This window comes from Ovis canadensis, chromosome 3, assembly GCF_042477335.2.
Source record: "Ovis canadensis isolate MfBH-ARS-UI-01 breed Bighorn chromosome 3, ARS-UI_OviCan_v2, whole genome shotgun sequence".
Taxonomy (NCBI): Eukaryota; Metazoa; Chordata; class Mammalia; order Artiodactyla; family Bovidae; genus Ovis; species Ovis canadensis.
Window position 1 is genome coordinate 46,820,402 of NC_091247.1, and position 22,116 is coordinate 46,842,517.

The 22,116-nt window shown below is 33.9% G+C and overlaps 1 protein-coding gene and 1 non-coding gene across 5 annotated transcripts in view; one reads left to right on the forward strand and one right to left on the reverse strand.

Annotated features, from left to right (window-relative positions):
• The window catches only part of USP34 (ubiquitin specific peptidase 34), a 230,772-nt gene that overhangs the window by 90,336 nt on the left and 118,320 nt on the right, over positions 1–22,116 (forward strand). For 3 of the 4 annotated variants that reach the window (XM_069580354.1, XM_069580356.1, XM_069580357.1), the window contains 8 exons: positions 9,183–9,308; positions 9,473–9,602; positions 10,242–10,277; positions 10,641–10,771; positions 11,049–11,659; positions 14,057–14,271; positions 18,187–18,302; positions 18,397–18,524. In XM_069580354.1, the coding sequence (XP_069436455.1) occupies positions 9,183–9,308; positions 9,473–9,602; positions 10,242–10,277; positions 10,641–10,771; positions 11,049–11,659; positions 14,057–14,271; positions 18,187–18,302; positions 18,397–18,524 (1,493 nt within the window). The remainder of the gene's footprint in view (positions 1–9,182; positions 9,309–9,472; positions 9,603–10,241; positions 10,278–10,640; positions 10,772–11,048; positions 11,660–14,056; positions 14,272–18,186; positions 18,303–18,396; positions 18,525–22,116) is intronic. The other variant, XM_069580355.1, reaches the window with a different exon arrangement.
• TRNAG-CCC (transfer RNA glycine (anticodon CCC)) lies at positions 3,609–3,681 on the reverse strand. The gene has a single exon. It is a non-coding gene; the product is annotated as a tRNA-Gly (tRNA).

Sequence of the window (22,116 nt, forward strand, 5' to 3'; positions counted from 1 at the left end):
AGGTTCTTGGTTTATTAAGAGACATTTTCCTATTATTATCATTTATACAATCAGTGCTTCTGTCCTGAACATTGTATTCTTATGTTTCTTTTCTATTATAGATCTTCTTTTTTAATTTAATTTTAATTGTAAACAGTAAACATTTTTCTTTCCTTGTTCTCTTTTCCACAGATGTATCATACTAAATGGACTTGGTTTTTTTTTCACTTAACATTTTGTCCTGGAGATTATTACTCCATATAAGTAACATAAAGCACTTAATTTTTTAAGGACTGGATAGTGTTTTGTTATATGCATATACCATTTTATTTAACCAATTCTTGTTCATAGGCACTATCTTTTTCTAATCTTTTCCATTACAAACAATGCCACAACAGGTAACCTGTTTACAGTCATTTCATCCAAGTGCAAAACCATTATGTAGGATAAATTCCTACTTGTAAGTAGAATTGTTACATTAAAGTTTATGTGTGGTTTACTTACGGTAGCTCATGGTGTGGTAGTGCCACTTTGACCTGTCGCTGTTGTTTAGATGCTAAGTCATGTCTCACTCTTTGCAATCCCATGGACTGAGGCATGCCAGCCTTCCCTCTCCTCTGTCTCCCAGAGTTTGCTTAAATACATGCATGTCCATTGAATTGGTGATTCTATCTAATCATCTCATCCTCTGCCACCCTTTTCTCCTTTCGTCTTCAATCTTTCGCAGCATCAAGGTCTTTTCCAGTGAGTTGGCTCTTCACAACAAGTGGTCCAAGTATTGGAGCTTCAACTTCAGCATCATTCCTTATCTTTTCACCTTTAAGTGAAAGGAAGTCCTTATTCTCATCCTCCTCAATTAGTTGTAATCTTAAACTCCTTTTTATTTGCTAAACTAGTGAGTGAAAAGTATTATCATTGATGTTTTAAATTTGGATTTCTTTAGTGTGAATCAGGTTGAAAATCTTGTGTTTAAGAACCCTTTTTGTTTCCTTTTTTGGGAATGTTTATATTTGCCATTTATCAATTGCTTTACTTTTTTTTTGTAGGATATCTTTATATATCAATGAAATTGGACTTTTTGTCTGTTATGAGTTATGACTACATTCTGCTTTGATGTCTCCTTGCTTAATTCAGGTGGTTTCTGCAGTTGAGTTTCAACTATGTGGTTTCAGACTTGTGGTTGAAGTTTGTATGGCCTGTGGCTTTTGTGTTATGGTTTGAAATGCATTTCAAGATTACAACAGAATTCACCTTTAATTCCTTTCTGTGCATTTTGTTTCAATTTTGTTTTTTAATTTTTGATCCGATAAGAATTTATCATATACATACCCAGTATTTCCCCTCCCAATTTTTGGTTGTGTTGTCCACATTCCATTTGTTCAGTAATTCTCCTTACTGAATTGACACACTAGTTTTATCTTTACTGGGTCAATTTCTGAACTTTGTAGACTGACCTTTTTGTGTATATAGTCATAATCTGTATACCAGGGATTGGTAAAGTTACAGCTTGTGGGCTGGACACTTGATTTTGTAGTTTTTTTTGCCCCATAGCTTTGCCTGTTCATTTTCATATTGTTTGTGGCTGCTTCCACACTGCAGTGGCAGAATACAATATCTGTTACAGAGAATGTATCGCCTGTAATCCTAAAATATTTACTGTCTGGTGCATCAAGAAAGCATTTGTTAGTCCCTGCTTTCATACTCATGTCTTGTCTTTTTTCACCTTGTGTCTGTGTAACATTTCTTAATATCTGGCAGAGCTGATCCTTTATATATTTTTTAAAGAATCTGTGTCTCATATATTTTTCCATGTGAGTTTTAGCATTGACTTACTCTTTAAAAATAGTATTTTCATTGTTATAATGATTATTTTGAAAAGTGCTATCCTCTTATCCAAGTTGTAATATGCCATTTGTTTTACTTTGTATCTTTCAGCATTTCAGAGTTACTTGTATATAGATTAAGCTCATATATGTTAAGCTCATTCTTAAAGGTTTTAATTTTATGTATTATTGCTATTAAAATAGCCGTTTCTCCCCTTATACTTGCTTTCATCCATTATATTTTTGTTTCATCCATATTCTTAATCACAACATACATACATAAACTTTTAATATCCTTACGCTTTTTCAAATTTTTGATTTTTAATTTTTATTTTTTCATAGCAAGGCAAAATATGAGAACAATGATACATTAAGTAATACAGAATAAGTAACTAGGAGTAATGAAGCATTGTTTATTGAAACTGAAATTTATCACATTTTAATTGATACTGTGTATTAAAACTTCTAGCATTTTATCCTGGCAAAAATTTGAATTCACCTAATAAGGAAATTATTTAAAAATTCTGGCATAATCTGTAATTTAGTCTGAAATAACTTAAAGTGTTTATAAAGGATAGTTTAATGAGATGAAATAAATATATTTGAAAGATTATTTTATTTGAGTATTTCTGTGATTTATTACTGCTTAACTTTTGACTGTACCATAGATTTCAAATTATCAGGAATTTTTACATTTTGAGTTCTTTCTATTTGAACACCAACTATAACAGACATCAGGTTACAGGTTGTCTAGGGTTGGTTGGTTGGTTTCATAGGGTCTTGCCTGAGTCTTTTTTCCTTCCCTCAGGAGTAAGTTTTTGAAATCACTTTTCACACTTGATATGCATACATACACATACTTCACCCAGTAACAATTGGATTGACTGCTTTTTTTTCACTGTTTGTATCAAAACTCTTCTGTTGGAACCCAAGGAGAAAAGAGATAAGGGTGACATATGGGAAATTGAAAAAAAGTGTAAAGTGGTTTATAAATATTTGAAAAATGCTTATCTTTGATTATAATTAAATGTAAATTTAGCTAACATTACACCATTTTCACCAATTAGATAATTCTCATGTATGACAATACACTCTGTTGACCAGAGTGTGGTATAACTTTAGGAGAACAACATAGCAGTTCTCTTTCTAGTTATTTGTCTTCTAAATACATGTACATAAAATGTTTGATACACCATTGACTACGCTACTAGACCATGAATGTCTGTCACTGTGGGACTAAACGAGTTTTGGGAAAGCCATCTAGTAGAATGTTCGGTGGCCATGAGAAGGACTGAACCTGATATATTTTGTTCATATAGAATGACCTCCAAGGTACCTTTTTATTAAATATTACAGTAGTAGAACTTTTGTTAAGAGAAACAGTAAGTACCCAGTGTATTCTCCCACTGTGCATTAAAACAGTGGTGAAAAGAGAATGTATATACCTGTGTATGTACTCTTTGTACCTGTGAGTGTCTGCAACAATTTTGGAAAAACAAGAAGTTTTAATAGGTTTGCTTTTGGGGAAGTGGCTTGAGGTAGGTGGGAGATTTTGCCCACGTTTATGTAAACTTCAAAAATTTTACATGTGTTTACTAATTTTTCAGTAAATATAAAAAGTTGTACATAAAGTTACAATGAAGATTTTGACATTTAAGTGACTTTTTTTTCAAATATGTTTTTATTTATTCATTTGACTGCACTGTGTCTTAGTTGAGGCACTTTGAAGCTTTGATCTTGCTGCAGTATGTGGGATCTTTTTTAGTTACAGCATGCAAACTCTTAGTTGTGGCATGTGTGATCTAGTTCCCTGACCAGGGATTGAACCTGGGACCCCTGCATTGGGAGTGCAAAGTTTTAGCCACTGGACCATCAGGGAAGTCCCAGAGGGTTTCCCCCCCACCCTTTTTAACTTGTTTTGAATTTTTGGTTCAACAAAATACTTTAGCAAGTATTTTATTTAAACTTTTTTTTATTGTGGTACAAATATGTTCATAACAAACCATTAATTTACCATTTTAGCCATTTGTAAACGTACAGTTCAGTGGCATTGAATATACTCAAAATGTTTTTTAACCATCACTTACTTACCTGTATACAAAACTTTGACATCACATCCAATGAAGACTCTGTACATATTATTCAGCTTTCTTCACAGTCCAACTCTCACATCCATACATGACCACTGGAAAAACCAAAGCCTTGACTAGACGGACCTTTGTTGGCAAAGTTACGTCTCTGCTTTTGAATATGCTATCTAGGTTGGTGATAACTTTCTTTCCAAGGAGTAAGTGTCTTTTAATTTCATGGCTGCAATCACCATCTGCAGTGATTTTGGAGCCCCAAAAAATAAAGTCTGACACTGTTTCTACTATTTCCCCATCTATTGCCATGAAGTAATGGGACCAGATACTATGATCTTAGTTTTCTGAATGTTGAGCTTTAAGCCAACTTTTTCACTCTTCCTCTTTCATTTTCATCAAGAGGCTTAGTTCTTCTTCACTTTCTGCTATAAGTGTGGTATCATCTGTGTATCTGAGGTTATTGATATTTCTTCCAGCAATTTGATTCCAGCTTGTGCTTCCTCCAGCCCAGCGTTTCCCATGATGTAGTCTGCATATAAGTTCAATAAGCAGGGTGACAATATACAGCCTTGATGCACTCCTTTTCCTATTTGGAACCAGTCTGTTGTTCCATGTCCAGTTCTAACTGTTGCTTCCTGACCTGCATACAGATTTCTCAAGAGGCAGGTCAGGTGGTCTGGTATTCCATCTCTTTAAGAAATTTTCCACAGTTTGCATATGTAAAATTGATTGCTGTTACATAGAAATAGCTGAATTTTGCTTGTTGAGCTTGTACTCTGTACAGTGTAGTGTGTAACTTTGTGAATCTGCTTTTAGCACTACTTGCTTTCTCTATATATAAAATCATGTCAAAGTTTACAAGTCCTTTCCAATGTATTTTCATTTTTTAATTGATTGATTGATTTTTGTGGTCTGATATCTGTGGCTAGTATTTCTGTGTACCATTGAGTGGCTATGGTGAATGTGAGCATCATTGTCTTGTTCCTGCTCCTAGGGGTAATTTTTTTCAGTCATTGGGCACTGGCTTTAATGTTAGTTGTGGGATTTATAAATCACCTTTATCATGTTCAGGAGTTTTTCTTCTTAAAAGGGGGAGAAGGCAATGGCAACCCACTCCAGTGTTCTTGCCTGGAGAATCCCAGGGACGGAGGAGCCTGATAGGCTGCCGTGTATGGGGTTGCACAGAGTTGGACATGACTGAAGCGACTTAGCAGCAGCTTCTTTAAAGTGCTGAGAGTTTTTATCTTGAGAGGGTGTTGGATTTTTGTCAGATGCCTTTTCTGTTGTCAGTTGAGATTATATGGCTTTTTTCCTTCTTTTTATTAATGTGTTAAATTACAGTAATTAATTTTCTTTTTGAACTATCCTTGTGTTCCTGAAGTAAATCTCATTTGGTCCTGGTAAAATTTTTTTTACTATGTAGTTGTATTTGATTTGCTATATTTTATGAAGGACTTTTTGTATCATTGAAAGAGATACTACTCTGTTATTTTCTGTTCTAAGGAAAGTTTTGGTATTGGGTTAGTGCTAGTCTCATAGAATGAGTAAAGTAGTTGATTGTCTTCAGTTTGGGGGAAGTGTTTGAGAAGGATTGGTGATAATTTTTCTTTAAATGTTTGGTAGAATTCAAGTTAAACCATTTATTTTAAAATGTAGTTTGGGAGATTGATTACTGACTCATTCTCTTGTTAAAGAGACATTTTTCATTTTTTCTTGAGTCAGTTTAAGTAATTTGTAAGCAATTTTTGGCATACAGTGTCCTTGGCATTTTCTTAAAGACTTTTTTTTAACCTGTAAGTTTGGTAGTAATATCCCACTTTCTGATTTTAGCTATTTACATTACTCCTCTTTTTATTTTTAAAAATTATTTTTAGTTTAGCAAAAAGTTTATTACTTGTTTAGAAGAACCAGCTCTTGGTTTTGTTAATTTAAAAAAAAAAAAATTGTTTGGCTGCATGGGTCTTAGTTGCAGCACATGAGCCTGCAGGATCTAGTTCCCTGACCGGGGATTGAACCTGTGTCCCCTGCATTGGAAGATAGATTCTTAACCACTGGACCACAGGGAAGTTCTGGTTTTATTAATTTTTAAAAATTGTTTTCCTAATCTGTATTTTATTATCTGTGTCCTCACCTTTGTTATTTTCCTTCTTTTAGTTTTGGGTTTAGTTCATTATTTTTCTAGTTTCTAAGTGGTAAAGTTAGGTTGTTGATAATGAGATCTTTTAAAGTTTACATTTAATAAATTTCCTTCTGTGCAGTGTAATGTCAGCATTTCCTTTTCTCCTTTCATGATTATCCTATTGTCTTTGGCTTCTAGCAGTTTCATTATAATATGTCTTGGGGTAACTCAGCTCTTATTGGGAGTTTGTTGAAAATTTTGAATTTGTGAACTTGTGTCTTTCCTCAAGTTGAGAAGCTTTTTGCTATTAGTCTTTAAATATATGTTGTGTACATTTTTTTTTTTCCTGTGAGATTTCTACAATGATTATATTGGTAGACTGGATGGTGTTCCACAGATCCCTTAGACTCTGTTCACTCTTATTCATTCTTTTTCTTTCTATTCTTGACTCAGTAATTTCAGTTGTCCTATTTTCAAGTTTGTTTATTGTTCTTCTTGCTCAGATCTGCTTTTGAGGTTCTGTAGTATATTTTTTATTTCAGTTATTTTACTTAATAGCATTTCTCTTTTGGCTCCTTTTTATGATTTATGTCTTTAATGATATTCTCATTTTGTTCAGGCAATATTTTCCTGTCTTCACCCTTTTCCTTTAACTCTTTAAACATTAAGATGTTTCAGGATCTTTTGTCTAGTAATTTATAATCTTTGGGTTTGCATTCTATGAATGATGGTACTTTTGTGTTGATTTATTTTATTTATTTGAATGTGCCATCTTTTCCTGTTTCTTTTTATATTTTGTGTTTTTGTTTTTTGTTTTTTGTTTTGGTTGTAAACAGTGTGAAGTTTACAATATGGTTACTTGGAAAAGATATCTCTTCCTTTTTCAGAGTTTGTTCTTTTCTGATTGTTTTGGGCTAAAGATCAATCTAATGTGAAACTTTATGGACTTTTCAGGTTTTTTTCTGAACCTGTGTCTTTCCCTTACAATGTGTAGTATCTTTCTAAATTCTTCTATACATTCATTCTTTGTTGAACATCAAAAAGAAAAAAAAAAAATCCTGGTGTGACTCCTTTGATTCTTCCAGTAGACACTTCACCTTATTTGGGTTGAAACAATGGCAGTTAACCTGTCTGCCTACACCTCAGCCATCTGACGTAGTGATCCAAGTTCAGAACACAGAAATTTATGATTTGGAGCACAAGATCATTATTGCCCACCCATGGCTCCAACAAACTGTACCAGCGTCACATTGCTGTCCCCACAGCTTCTTGCCATAGGGTCAAGGACTGGGAAATGGGTAGCTCCTGTCACTCTGAAGGCTGAAAATGGCCAGCCTTAACAACAGTTTACCAGCCAAGTTTTCCTTTGGGAATGTAAGAGTTCAGATTGGCAACTCCAGAATTTTGAAATAGTTACATCATACAGTTTCTGTAGTACAGTTGCTTTTTAGGTATGGAGATGGATTCCTGGCACTTTCTGCCCTACCATCTTCCCTGACATCCTTTTCCTCTCTTCTTTTCAATAACTAGTGAAGAGTCTGTGAACCAACTCCACACTGCTGTTTTTACCAGTAACTAAAGCTGTCAATCTTAATATTTTCTCCTCACTTTTTGGATGTGTTTTCATAATGTGCATGAAGAAAAGAGCCTTATATGTCTTTTGCCTCCGCTACAGGATTATGTAATTATCTTTTAAGGGTCTTTATTATTTAAAAATAATCAGAATTATATTTATTATGAAAATCCCATTTTATTAATCATTTAAGTTGTCACAAATCATGTTTATTATACAGAATGTTTTTAATCACATTTTAATTAGGAACGGTATAAATCTAACTGTTACTTGTTGACATAAAGCAAGTATAAACTTTTAGTACAGTGTTAATTAGAATGTTAATATATTAAAACTAATATTTTTAGGTAAAATCTGTAAAATGGGCAGACTTATAACTGATGATTCACTTCTCAAAATCTAATGATGTTTTGGTCTTAAAGTATTGCAATTGTGTAAGTAAGCACTGTTGAATCAAAGAGTAGATTGAGGTAAATAGAGTAGTTTATTAAAAGTCACCTTGCCATAGAGGAATTTTTCCAATGTTATTTTATTTTACCTCTGTTTCAACATTAGGTTGTGTATATTAGCCCTGATAAGATGATGCAGTATAGGAAAGTTGCATGATTTATGCCTGAAAAATATGAAAGTCAGTGTTTTGAATAGAAGAATCTATATTTTCTAAGGGACTTTTAATGTATTGAAGATAAATAGAATATGTTTTACTTTTGGAGTCCTGAAATTGAGTATTTCTGGTCTAGTCATATTTGTTGCATATCTTGATTTAGCAGTTAGCAGGCTTGTAGCTATAAAACATGCTTATTTTACTGACATTGTAATATTTAGTAGTCATATCTTTTTAAAAATTATATTTTCCCTCATATTTGCCTAATTCTGTTTAGTGTAACAGAGGAGACTTTCCTAGTTTATATTATGTAGTCTTTGACTTATAAAGGGGCTTCTGTTTTGACTCTTTTAATAATGAACATGTTATATAAATACTTTATAACCACTTAATATAAGAAATATTATCCAGTTGATCTTTGATCAACGTGGGGATTAGAGGTATGAGCCCTCTGCACAATCAAAAGTCCATGTATAATTTTACAGTCAGCCTTCCACAGTATCCACAGTTCTGTATCTGTGGAACATATTATTAGTGGGGAAAAAAACCAACCTTGTATAACCACACAGTTCAAACCTGGACCCAGTGTACAATTTATTTGGTTTTCTCTCCTAATTGTAATTTATTTTGTTTTTTATTTCCTGCATTTTAATTTTTTATTTGTTTGTGTATTAGTGATACATTCCTAAATTGGAATTCTTTTTGTACTTGGAACTTACAAATCACTTATTGTGGGCTTCCCTCTTGAGGTTAAAAAGTTGTGCTTGTGGTTTTCTTGGATAAGGTGAAGTTCTGCTAAAGTATAATTTTATTTTCACAATTTTATGTACTGTAACTTACGATATTTGTTAATTTGGTAATTAATATTTTGCTATTATTTAACATATTAGCATACCAGCCACTTTCTTCACTTTTAAACTAACATAACTTTTTTGCTATCAGCTTATTTATTTATGCGGTATAATTATATTTGACTATTGTCGCTACTTTTATTTTCTAGTTGAAACATTGTAGTCGATATATACATGACTTATTTCCTTCACTCATCAAGAATTTGGATCCAGTACCACTTAGACATCTTCTTAATCTGGTCTCGGCTCTTGAGCCAAGTGTTCATACTGAACAGGTAATTGATTCAAAACATAATGAAAATTTTTTTTTGTCAAGTTTCTTAAATGATTTAACTTGTAATTTGTTACTGTTGGTATTTCATTTAAGCAAAAGGGTATTAAATTTGTTACAGTGTTTCCTAAAACCTCTAATTTCAACTTCTTTTATTTTTTTTTTAAGACATTGTACTTGGCATCAATGTTAATCAAAGCACTATGGAATAATGCGCTAGCAGCTAAGGCCCAGCTATCTAAACAGAGTTCTTTTGCATCTTTATTAAACACTAATCTTCCCATCGGAAATAAGAAAGGTTCGTAAAGTATTATGTAATTTGAAGTGAGTTGTCCCTAGTTTTTAACTCAAATGTGAAGTAGTTTCTGCAAATTAGTTTAAGTTTAATCTCAATTTTGAAATGAGAGCTGTTGGTGTTGTGAAAAGGTTAATAAATTGGAGTGAGCTCTTGCTTTTGGTATACTGTTCAATGAAGTTTAAGTAGTTATTGGATCTTGTTTCATTGATATTCTTCCCTTAAAAAAAAAGTTTCATAAAATCTGTAGAAATTTAAGTTAGAAAACAGTCAACATGCTTTTCTTAGATATATTTTTGAGAATAGAACATAATAATACATTTATCTTTTCATGTTTTCTACTTCACACTTTTCGGTCATTTTAGGTGTTTTGTGTGTGCTTTTACACATATAGCTTTCTAGGGTTTTCTAAAACTTTACCAACATTACCCCTCTTTTTTGTCTCCTGACATCATATACTATTCTTTCCTTAGGCTTTTCTGTGCAGGCTCCCACAGCTACTGTGGCAAGTGGTGGGGTCTTATATTGTTGCAGGTTTCCCTACCTATATCTTGTTGTTTATGTAATAAGAACAACTGATACATGTCCCAAAGAAATTCAGTCACTTAGAGTATCTCCGTCCTGTTTTTCCTTTTCCTTCAGAGGAAGAAGAGCTCAGAAGAGCTGCACCATCACCTTGTAAGTTGAGTCTTAGAAATGTATGGCAAGATGACTTGTAGTTTTATTTTGATGATCACCTAGAGTTAATTGATTTTATATATGTGTATCAGAGTCATGAAGTTCATTTTGTGCAGGAGATGTAAATCCTTACTAGTTACCGATCTTACCGTTTTTGTTTAAATCATTAGTGTCTTGACTTCTAATTGAAATCGTGTATATTCTCTTTAGAAATAATTGGCAAGTATTAACATATTTCCAGATTATGTTTTTGGCTACTTGGCATGAAGCTTTGGTATGTCAGAGAATCAAAGGATTATGACATTCTGATAGATCCATATTAATACAAGTAGAGTTAAAAAAAAACCCATCGTTTTAATATAGGGTCACCTGCAGCCAGTCCTCAAAGCAGTGATAATAGTGATACCCATCAAAGTGGAGGCAGTGACATTGAAATGGATGAGCAGCTTATTAATAGAACCAAACATGTGCAACAGCGACTTTCAGATACAGAGGTATGAAAACCCTTTTTTCCTCCCCCTTTAAAGAGTTTTTTGGGTTTGTGCCATGTTTATCCTTTGAACTGGGAATATAAACTTGAGCCCTGTTAAGGCCTCTCCTATCTTGTTAGTATCATTTAAGTTCTCTACTTTTCTTTGAGTTTTTAAATTCCATTTTATATTGTTCAAGGAAATATGTCTGTACTATGGCAATCTTTTAAAAAAATATAGTGTGTTAATGTCATTTCTTACTGGCTTAAATATTTATTTAAATCTTCGTTTCTAAATGTAGGAATCCATGCAGGGAAGTTCTGATGAGACTGCCAACAGTGGTGAAGATGGAAGTAGTGGTCCTGGTAGCAGCAGTGGACATAGTGATGGATCTAGCAATGAGGTGAATTCTAGCCATGCAAGCCAGTCAGCAGGGAGCCCTGGCAGTGAGTTACAGTCAGAAGACATTGCAGATATTGAAGCCCTGAAAGAAGAAGATGAAGACGATGATCATGGTCATAATCCTCCTAAAAGCAGTTGTGGTACGGATCTTCGGAACAGGAAGTTAGAAAGTCAAGCAGGCATTTGCTTAGGGGATTCCCAAGGCCCATCAGAAAGAAGTGGGACAAACAGTGGAACAGGAAAGGACCTGGTTTTTAATACTGAGTCAATGCCATCGGTAGATAATAGAATACGAATGCTAGATGCCTGTTCACACTCTGAAGACCCAGAACATGATATTTCGGGGGAAATGAATGCTGCTCATATAGCACAAGCATCTCAGGAATCTTGTATTACACGCACTGGGGACTTTCTTGGGGAGGCTATTGGGAATGAATTATTTAATTGTCGGCAGTTTATAGGTCCACAGCATCACCACCACCACCACCACCACCACCACCACCATGATGGGTAAGTCTACCTAAAAATAAAACAGCTTACGTTTTCTTCAGGGAGTTAATTGTAGCCTCCATTTATTTAGTTGCGATAAATTCTAGATCCGTGCTGTCCAATAGGAATATGTAAGCTACAAATGCATGTTTCAGATATGTAATTTTTAATTTTCTTTATTTTTTTTTCCTTATTGATTTATGGCTGCATTGTGCAGCTTGAGGGATCTTAGTTTCCCAATCAGGGATCAGACCTGCGATCCCCTGTGGTGGAAGCATGGAGTCTTAACCACTGGACTGCCAGGAAAGTCCCAATTTTTAACCTTCTAATGGGCACATGTAAAAAAGCAAGCTAAAACAGAGAAGATTGATTTTTAATTATAAATTTTATTTAAAGCAGTAATATCCATGTCATCAGTGTAAAATAATTAAGAAACATTCTTTTTTTGTAATGCTAAATTTTCAATAATCTGTGTATGTTTACTACTGCTAACATATTCTGTTTAGACCAGCCACTTTTTCCATGTGCAGCGGCCACAGATGGCTAGTGACTGTTGTACAGGAAGTACAGATTTAGAGCTTCAACTCCTTATTATACTTGCCTAAACATAGATAGAAAATTGCTTGTGGATACTTCCATTAAAGTATGATCATGAAAAGGGGAATTTTATGTACATTCCATTTTTAGGATATCAGCAGGGTTAAAGCTTCAGCATAAAGCTTTTTGATCATCTGTGACATACACCCATTGTGTTTAATAGTGATTCTGTCACTTAGTAGTGTTACAGTATTAGGCAGAGTACTCAATTGTTCTTTCAACATCATTTTCTTGTGTATACAATAGGAACAATAATACCTATCTCATGGGCTTTATTGTGAGCATTTCATGGGCTAATATGATTGGCACATAATCAGAGCTTAATAAATATTAGCTACTATTTGTTATTATTGTCATTACAAGTAGTAATATTTGAGTTAATGATGAAATAGGGATGAGTGCTTCATCAGACTTTTTCTTAGACCTGACTGTTTGCCAGGCCTTTCAGAATTTAAGATGGTTGTTTAGGAGAATTACATATGCATACATGTTCCTACTTTATTTCCTTTGCTTTTTGGTTCTTATCTTTATCCCATATGAGTATATGGTAATGTTTCTTTTTTATTTTATTTATGTATTTATTTGTGGCTGTGCTGTGTCTTTGTTGCTGTGCAGACTTTCTCCCTAACCCTAATCAGGGTTAGGGTTAGGGAGAAGTTGGGGTTAGTTGGGTTAGTTGTGGTGTGCAGGCTTCTCATTGCAGTGGTTTCTCTTTATTGTGGAGGACAGGCTCTTGGGTGTGCTGGCTTCAGTAGTTGTGGCATGTGGGCTCAGTGGTTGCAGCTCCTAGCCTGGTGCACAGGCTCAATTGTTGTGGTGCATGGGTTTAGTTGCTCCATAGAATGTGGGATCTTCCTGAAGCAAAGATTGAAACCATATCCCCTGCATTGGCAGGTAAATCCTTACCACTTAGCCACCAGGGAAACCCTGATAATGTTTCTTAGTCTTGGCAGTATTGATGGTTTGGGCCACGTAGTTTTGTGTTTTGGATTTACAGCAGCGTGAATGCTGTCCTGTGCATTGTAGCATGGATGTTTAGCAGCATCCGTAGCCTGTGTCCCTGTATACTAGAGGCATCTCCTATATTGTGATGACCAGAAATTGTTTTCTAGACATTTCCTGGATGTCCCCTTGGCCTTCTGATTGAAGACCACTGGTTATGGTCTGACATTACAGAAATAAACGTTCATAGTGTTCCCCAGGACATACTGAAGACAAAGCAGTTAGTTCATAAAACCAATGTGGGTAGCATATTCAGTTTGGCACATTTTGAATTTCTTTTAGTGTTCACACCAACCCTCACCTGAAAAGACCTAATGATTTAATTTTTTATGTTAGTCATTTCCATATTCTCTGTGTATGGTAACCACTTGTGAAAATCCCCCAGTTAATACCAACCAAATCTGGATTGCAGCTTTAAATTTAAATTTTTTTTCCTGGTAGTTATTTGATTCTGCAGTGGTTGAACAAAAGTAAATAAAATTTGAGGTTTTACTTTAAGATCTGAGTTTTTAAAATAATTCTAACAGTAAGTTTTACTGATTTTTCTCTAAAATTATTCCCTTTGAAGTTGTTTTAGTGAAGTGTTGATCGACCAGATAATATGTGGATATAATGTAAAGTTAATACATAGTGCTGACTTTATGGGCTTTTATATTTTGTAAAGCTGTCAGTATCTCATAGTGTTAACAAACAAAATGTAGCTTCATTCTTGAGTATGTTGTAACTTGTGCCAAATGTTTTGAGAGAGATTTTTTGTGAATCACAATGTGTGTTTAAATTGTAATTGCTAACTTTATGCTGCTCTTCTCTGTGTTACAGTCATATGGTTGATGATATGCTCAGTGCAGATGATGTCAGTTGTAGTAGCTCCCAGGTCAGTGCAAAATCAGAAAAAAATATGGCTGATTTTGATGGTGAAGAATCTGGGTGTGAAGAGGAGCTAGTTCAGATTAATTCACATGCAGAGCTAACATCTCATCTCCAACAACATCTTCCCAATTTAGCATCTATTTACCATGAACATCTTAGTCAAGGTAAGGTTCTGTATTAAGTAAAATGTATTCCTTTATTTAAAATGAATATAAGATATTGTTAAAAGGGATCAACAGTTGATGTTTTTATACTTCATTGTTTTTGTCAAATAACTTTCATATTATAGTTGTTTTTTTTTTTTACAAAGAAATGAAATTATTATGAATGGTCTATCATGAATATGAAGGCTAGAGTTCCACCAAGAGATATTTATTTAATAAGGAAAGGCAATTAAAAAATAATATGTAAAATTATAGCTTTGTATTTGACAAAATATATGGCTATATTGAGCTTCCCTGGTGGTTCAGATGGTAAAACCGTGTGCCTACAATGCAGGAGACCCGGGTTCAATCCCTGGGTCGAGAAGATCTCCTGGAGAAGGAAATGGCATTCCAATCCAGTATTCTTGCCTGGAAAATCCCACGGATAGAGGAACCTGGTAGGCTACAGTCCATGGGGTTGCAAAGAGTCGAACACGACTGAGCAACTTCACTTTCACTATGGCTATATTAGATTTTATATTCCAGAAGCTTAAAAGTAGGCGATTACACAGAATTTCATATTGTATGGTTCCATTTATATCAAATAACTAAGATATGTGGTTAGTGGTTTCCTGTGGCTAGGGGGAATTGGGAGAAATAAAAGGGGGGGGGTGACTGATAAAGGATAAGGTGTTTCTTTTATCTGGGGTGATAAAAATGTTCAAAAAATGATGTTCTAGTCACTTTAAAATTAATCTTAAAAAAAGTGATAGGACATGACCAAACTTGAATGAATGGAGATTAGGGGTCGTTTAAGAATAATGGAAAATGAAGGAAGAAAGGGAGAAGTTAGGAGGGAAAACAGTTATAGAATTGGCAATGTCAAGGTCAGTATTCAACCTCTTGCTTGGTTACACACCATCAATACTTGATAGCCTAGGAAAAATAGGTTTTGGGATGCCAGTAAATGAGAAACTAAGTACAACCTGATAGATTAGGTATATGCTGTTTTTAATGCCATGATTAGACTTAGAGATGCAATTTGTGAATCTTGGAAACAACTTTCTGACTTTAGATGTTACTTGCATAGGATCTAGATAAGGTTACTTCAGGATTTGGGGGAATGGGGGATGTGGGAGGCATGCCTTGTAGCCTGCAGGATCTCAGTTACCCATCCAGGGGCCAAACCTGGGGTCTCAGCAGTGAGAGTGCAGAGTCCTAACCACTGGACAGCTAGGGAATTCCCTGTTCTGACATTTTTGTTGTGTTATGGTGGTTGCTGAGAAATAAATGGGTTAAGATTGTGCTCCGTTGAATTAGATACTGTATTTATTAAATTTTTTGCCATTCTTCTTCTATTATAAAGAATTCTTCCAACACAGAAAGGCAAACAGTTTAAAAATGGGTGAAAGATGTGAGTAATTTTGTTTATACATAAATGAAGATATAGAAACGGTCAGTAAATACATGAAAAGATACTCAATATTGATAGTCATCTGGGAAATGCAAATTAAAACCACAATGAGATACTTCTACTCACTTGGGATGGGTAAAAAATTAAGGGCTTAATGCAATCAAATGACGCTAAAGATGGAGAGCAACTAAAACTCTCATACAGTGCTGTCAAGGAGCATAAAATAGTACAGCCCGTTTAGAGTACTGTTTTATCAGTTTCTTACAAAGCTAAATTTGTACTTACCATGTGACCCTGGAATTCCTATTCTACATATTTTACCCACGATAAATGAAAACATATGTCCACAAAAAGAGTTGTACATGAATGATAACTGGTTCATTTATGAACCTCAACTGGAATTAACTGGTAGATAAACAAATTGTTGTATATTCACACAATGGAATAAAAAGGAAACAGCTACTGATACATTCAACACCATAGATTAATGTTAAAAACATTCTAAGTGAATAAAGCTAGACAGAAGAGTATATACTATATATTATTTATGTGCACTTCTAAAATTTCTTAAAGTGATTTGCAGTGGTTGATGTCTACTCAGTGGTTGGTGGTGGGGACTGATTGTAAAAGGACAGAAGAGAACTTTTGGGGGTGATAGAAGTGTTCTGTATCTGATTTTATATTTACATTGTATTTTAATAAAACTAATTTTAAAAAGCAAATAGCAGAACAGACAAACGAAAAAAAACAAAACAAAACAAAACTTAGAGTCAAGCTACAAACTGGGAGAATACTTGCAAATCATGTATCTATGGCTTGTATCCAGACCACATAAGAACTTTTACAACTCAGTAGTAAGACAGCCTAATTAAAAATCGGGAGTTGATTTATTTCACCATAGTAGGTACACAAGTGGCTTAATAAGCACATGAAAAGATGCTTAGCATCATTAGTCATTAGAGAACAGATCCTACTGCATACCTATGAGAATGGCTAAAATTAAAAAGAAGGACCATAGCTATGTATCGGGGAGAATTTGGAGGAACAGTAACTGGTGGTACAACCGCTTTGGAAAACAATTTGACAGTTTCTTCAAATTTTAAACGTACATGTGTTTATGTGTTTACGTTATGATCCCACAATTCTAAATATTTACCCAAAAGAAAAGAAAGCATATGTGTACAGAGACTGGTTGCATCAATGTTAATGGTAGCACTGTTCATATTAGACAAAATTGGAAACTTCAAACTTTCATTAATTGTTAGATATATAAACAAAATAATATTTTCATATGATGGACTTGTTCTGTAATTGTTCTGTAATTAAAAGGACCACACTACTGATAGGTATTTCAACGTGGACAAACCTCTAAAAACATTGTGCTAAATGAACAAAGTCAGACATAAGACTATACATGCATATTGTATAATTTCATTTATATGAAATTTCTAGAAAATGCTAATTTGTGGGAATAGAAAAACAGTAGGGCTTGGGAATGGGCTCAGGGATTAAACATAATTAGGTATGAGGGAATGTTTTAAGATGGTAAAAGTGTTCTAAAACCTTATTCTAGTGGTGGTTGCATAATTCTCATTTTATGAAAGCAATGTACGTGTACAGTTTAAGAGAAAAATTTCATGTACAGCTGCTTAAAAAGAAGCAATTTTGCTTAATATAACAGAGCTAGGGAGAATTATTTACTAGAATTTGTGAATTTAATTGAATGTTTTGAATAAATTGTCTGCCTACAATGTGGAAGAGCTGGGTTCAATACCTGGGTTGGGAAGATCTCCTGGAGAGAGAAATGGCAACCCACCTCAGTATTCTTGCCTGTAAAATCCCATGGATGGACGAGCCCGGTAGGCTACAGCCCATGGGGTCACAAAGAGTTGGACATGACTGTGTGACTTAACTTTCACTTTCTCAATTCAAAAAAGTGTTTAGATATAAGACACTTAATGGAGTTATGTCCCATGGCTGTATAGTTAATTCAGTTAGTGTTAGTTGCTCAGTTGTGTCTAACTCTTTGCAACCTGTGGACTATAGCCCGCCAGGCTCCTCTCTCCATGAAATTCTCCAGGCGAGAATATTGGAGTGGGTAGCCATACCCTTCTCCAGGGGATCTTTCTGACCCAGGGATCAAACCCTCTCTTGTATTGCAGGCAGACTCTTTACCATCTGAACCATCAATAGTAGTTTTTATGTTTAATTTGGGTTTCAGGTATTTGTATACAGTTCTCTTGACATGAGGTAAACATTAAATAATAATACTTAATAGAGCAGAGGCTATGAAATAGTGAAGAGACTATGAAAACTCTTCACTTCAGTAGTATCAAACTAAACAATACTATTCTCTCACTTATAAAGCAACTATTGTAATAATCTTGTTTTTATCTTGTGATGTAAGAAAAGATTTATCATTATACTTCACTTTGATTTTGTTGTTTTTATGAGTGCTGTAATTCACTTTACAATTTCAGTCAGCTTCATTCCTCTATAGTGTGGTATATTTTGCCCCTCAGGACCTGCAGTTCATAAACATCAATTCAGCAGTAATGCTGTGACAGACATTAATTTGGATAACGTTTGCAAGAAAGGAAACACTTTGTTGTGGGATATAGTCCAGGATGATGATGCAGTAAGTTATTTAATAAAGCCAAAAAACTACAAAATTACAGCAGAATGCAATCAGTATAAGTAGTAACTTAATGTATGTACATTCTTTTTTGTAGGTTAATCTTTCTGAAGGATTAATAAATGAAGCAGAGAAACTTCTCTGTTCCTTAGTATGTTGGTTTACAGATAGACAGATTCGAATGAGATTCATCGAAGGTTGCCTTGAAAATTTAGGAAACAACAGGTAAATAGGAATTGAAAGTTTTTTACATGGTAATCATATTCATAATTAATATACCATTATTAGCCTTAAAAATTTTTTTTAAGTAGTCGTGGTTTTTGTATTAAACTCTTTCCCCCCACAGTGTTGATATGTTATCACTTGGTCTTGGTTATTTCAACACGTTTTGGCACTCTTGATTAGATCCCCTCTAACAGAAATAAGGGAATAATAATACTGTCTCCTTGATTTGGGGAATGATGGTGATTATTTTCAAACTGAAGTTAAATATTCTTGAGCTATTATATATAAAGGAAGCTAAATAGGATAAGTAAAATTAAACAACTAAGCTGAAATACATACATTTTGATAATGGCATTTTTCTTCCTTTAGAGTGGATTTTTTGACTTCTATGGTGCATAGAGAATTAGATTAGTGTTTTTTATCTGGTTTGAATTCTGCTGTATATTTGTATACTTCTTATTGGGGCTCAAATTATTACAAATTTCTTGATTTTCAGTTCTGCTTATTGATACAGTTTCCAGCTTCCCTTGTCTTATACTGCTTCGATAATATTGTTTCATTCTCTTTCATAGTGAATTCAGTTATTAATTGAACATATTAACATTTTCATCTTACCTCTGCTCAGGTTCAATATAAGTGTCTAATTTTATTGACTGTGTAAAAAAATATTTTTTGACCTAATTGAATTAGAAAAAATATATTCAATATTTTATTTTATACTTTTGGTCTTTAAAGGTCTATAATTTGAACAATCACAGTAGAAAAATTGCTTATTCATGCAGGTGTAAGAAACTACTAATAGGTCCCTGTTAGTGGATCAGTAGCCTCATTCAACATGTATTTAAAAGGAACACTTTTAATGGGTGGATGATATTTCATAATTTATATACGTATTACAGAAGTTAATTTTAAAATGTTAATTGTCTTTTAATAGTCTTCTTGAAGCTACTGAACAGGTTTTTAAGTTGTATCAATTTTTATTCCCCATATGTGCATCTGCGTATTGTATGGCCCAGCAATTCCACTGCAAAGTGTGTGCCTTACAATAATACATCCAGATGGTCACCAGAAGACACATTCAAGGATGTTCATAAAAACATTATTCAAAATAACTATTCTTTGTACTGCTGTCCACATGCCAAAAACAGAATAAGAAGGAAAAATTAAATTGTGAACTGTGTGTTAAATAAAATGTTTATAACAGTAGCAATGAAAGAACTACAACTGCAAGGAAGGGTGTGGTTGAATCTCACGAACATAATGTTGAGTGAAGGAAGCCATATATAAAAAGGCTTATTTTTATTACTCTCGTTATGTAGAGTTTAAAAACAGAAAAGCTGTTTAATAGTTGGGATAATGGTTACTCTTGGGTTGTCAGTCACTGGAAAGGGGGCTCTTCCTAAGGCTTCTGGGATGCTGGTGAGGATTGCTTTCTTAATGTGGGTACATATTACATATGTATGTTCACCTCCTCATTTTGAATTGTCACTTAGGTTTATACATGTTTTTACATGAATGTTACACTTAAATATAAAAAGCTGTGTGAAAGAGGAAATATCATGTAGCCTTTGAGTCATATATTTTCAAAAGTTGTATAATAATATGGGCATATACTCACAGGCCCATTTGTTTTTTATTTTTTTTCCATTTGTTTTTAATAAAAAGATTATAAGCAATATGTGAGGCTGTAGAGTAGTTACTTCTAGGAGGATTCAGTTATTTTTTTTTTCTTCTTTATGCTTTTCTATTTTCCAGTTTTTCCATAATGAGCACTTTTTCTCCAAGGGTATCTTAACAGAGACAGAAGGAAAATTGTGTATAAAACTGTATGGAAAATTGCCAACTTGAATTTTTAGTAAGCTTTAATTTGTTCAGTCCCAAATAACTTGAAAAAATGAAGCATTTTCATTTGTTGGAGGCAGTCCTATACCCCAGTTATAGTAACTTAATAGTGTATTGAAAATATAGTAAATATAACTATTATATTGATGTTAAATTTGCCCTCAGAATTTACTCCTTAGAGGGTTGTTGTATTTATTATTCTAGTCTTACTACTAATGTATCATATGTACCAATGCTTAGAGCATAGTAGCATTTTTTAGCCTGGACATATACAACATATCCAGTGTACACCAACTGAACTTACTGAAGTTACGCAAATTAAAAAATAATTAGTTTTGAACATCTTTTTAGAAAATCATTATTAGTTTCAGTTTACTAATGAATCAGTGGTTTTTAACTGGAGTGATTCTTTTCTCCCTTGGCAATATCAGTACTTGGAGATATCTTTGGTTGACACATTGATGAGTGGAATTGGAGATGTTACTTTGAGCCAGGGGTACTACTAAACATCCTTCAATACAGAGGACAGCCTTTTACAACAGAGAATTGTGTGAAATGTCAGTAGTGACATCAGAGTCTAAGAATTCCTAAACATAAGAATACTTTCTCCAAGCCTAGCCCCTTGTTTTTGTCATCTTTGTAGGAAAGGGTGTTAATAGGAAAGCTGTTTGTTATGTTGTAACAGATGGACCACTGCAACCTTTACTCATACACTGTTTTCTGACATGTGACCCCAAAATCCCCACAGATATCTATTTCTTGATAATGTCAACTTTTTACATGCTTTACAGAGGTTTTTTTTTTTTTAATTTTCTTTGTGCTGACTTTGATTTTCTTTCTAGTTCCTCACTTGCCGTGGTTTATAGACCTTTCAGCAATTTTTTTTTTTTTTGCTTTTCTCTGATCATGTTACAGTTTATTTTACAGAATGAACTTATCTTTCTTTTGAACAGCAGTATGGCCTCATTACTTCTAAGGGGGCTTAGAGATCTGAAAAAGCAAAAGTCTTGCATAAATTGTCCATAATTCTGCCATTTATGTAGAACCTACCATAAACGCTTTAAAACATGTAGCATGTGACTTACGCACTTTTAGCCTTAGGCAGGTTGTTTTATAAGGGTATAATGACATTTCAGTGGCGCAGGAAGTTTAAAGTTATACACATAGTAGACTGGTTTGCAGAATGTTGTCATAAAGTGAGAGCATGAGGTGGACAGTAACTCCCACAATGAAAAGTCCATGACTTTCCAGCTTAGAATTTGTTACTTTGGGTCATTGAGATAAGACTGCTGTCCAGTGAGTAGGGTGGAAGTAGGGGTTGAGTTGTAATCAGCCCCTTTGATGTTTTATGTTTATTAGAAGACAGGTGTTCACATTCTGTGCTACCTAGCACAGAATCAGAATCTGTGCTACCTAGCAAGAATTGATTTGAGACTCTGGGAACCTGTCCGTTTTGTGCTTTTTTTTTTTTCTATTCTTTTGCACTAGGTAGTTTAATCCATGTGTGAAATTTTTTGCCTTTGAATACATAATTCTTGTACATATTAGGAATTTTTTTTAGAGGTTCATATAATTAAGAAATGGATGGTACTATGTACTTTTATTTGGTTTTGTTTTCTCTGTAAAGACAGTATTATATATAGTATTTCATGTCAACTGTTGGTTTATACTATAATTCAAAATGACTGAATAGCATTTGGTAAACACACCAGTCTTCTTCAAATATGGAGTCTAGGGAAAAAAACATCCA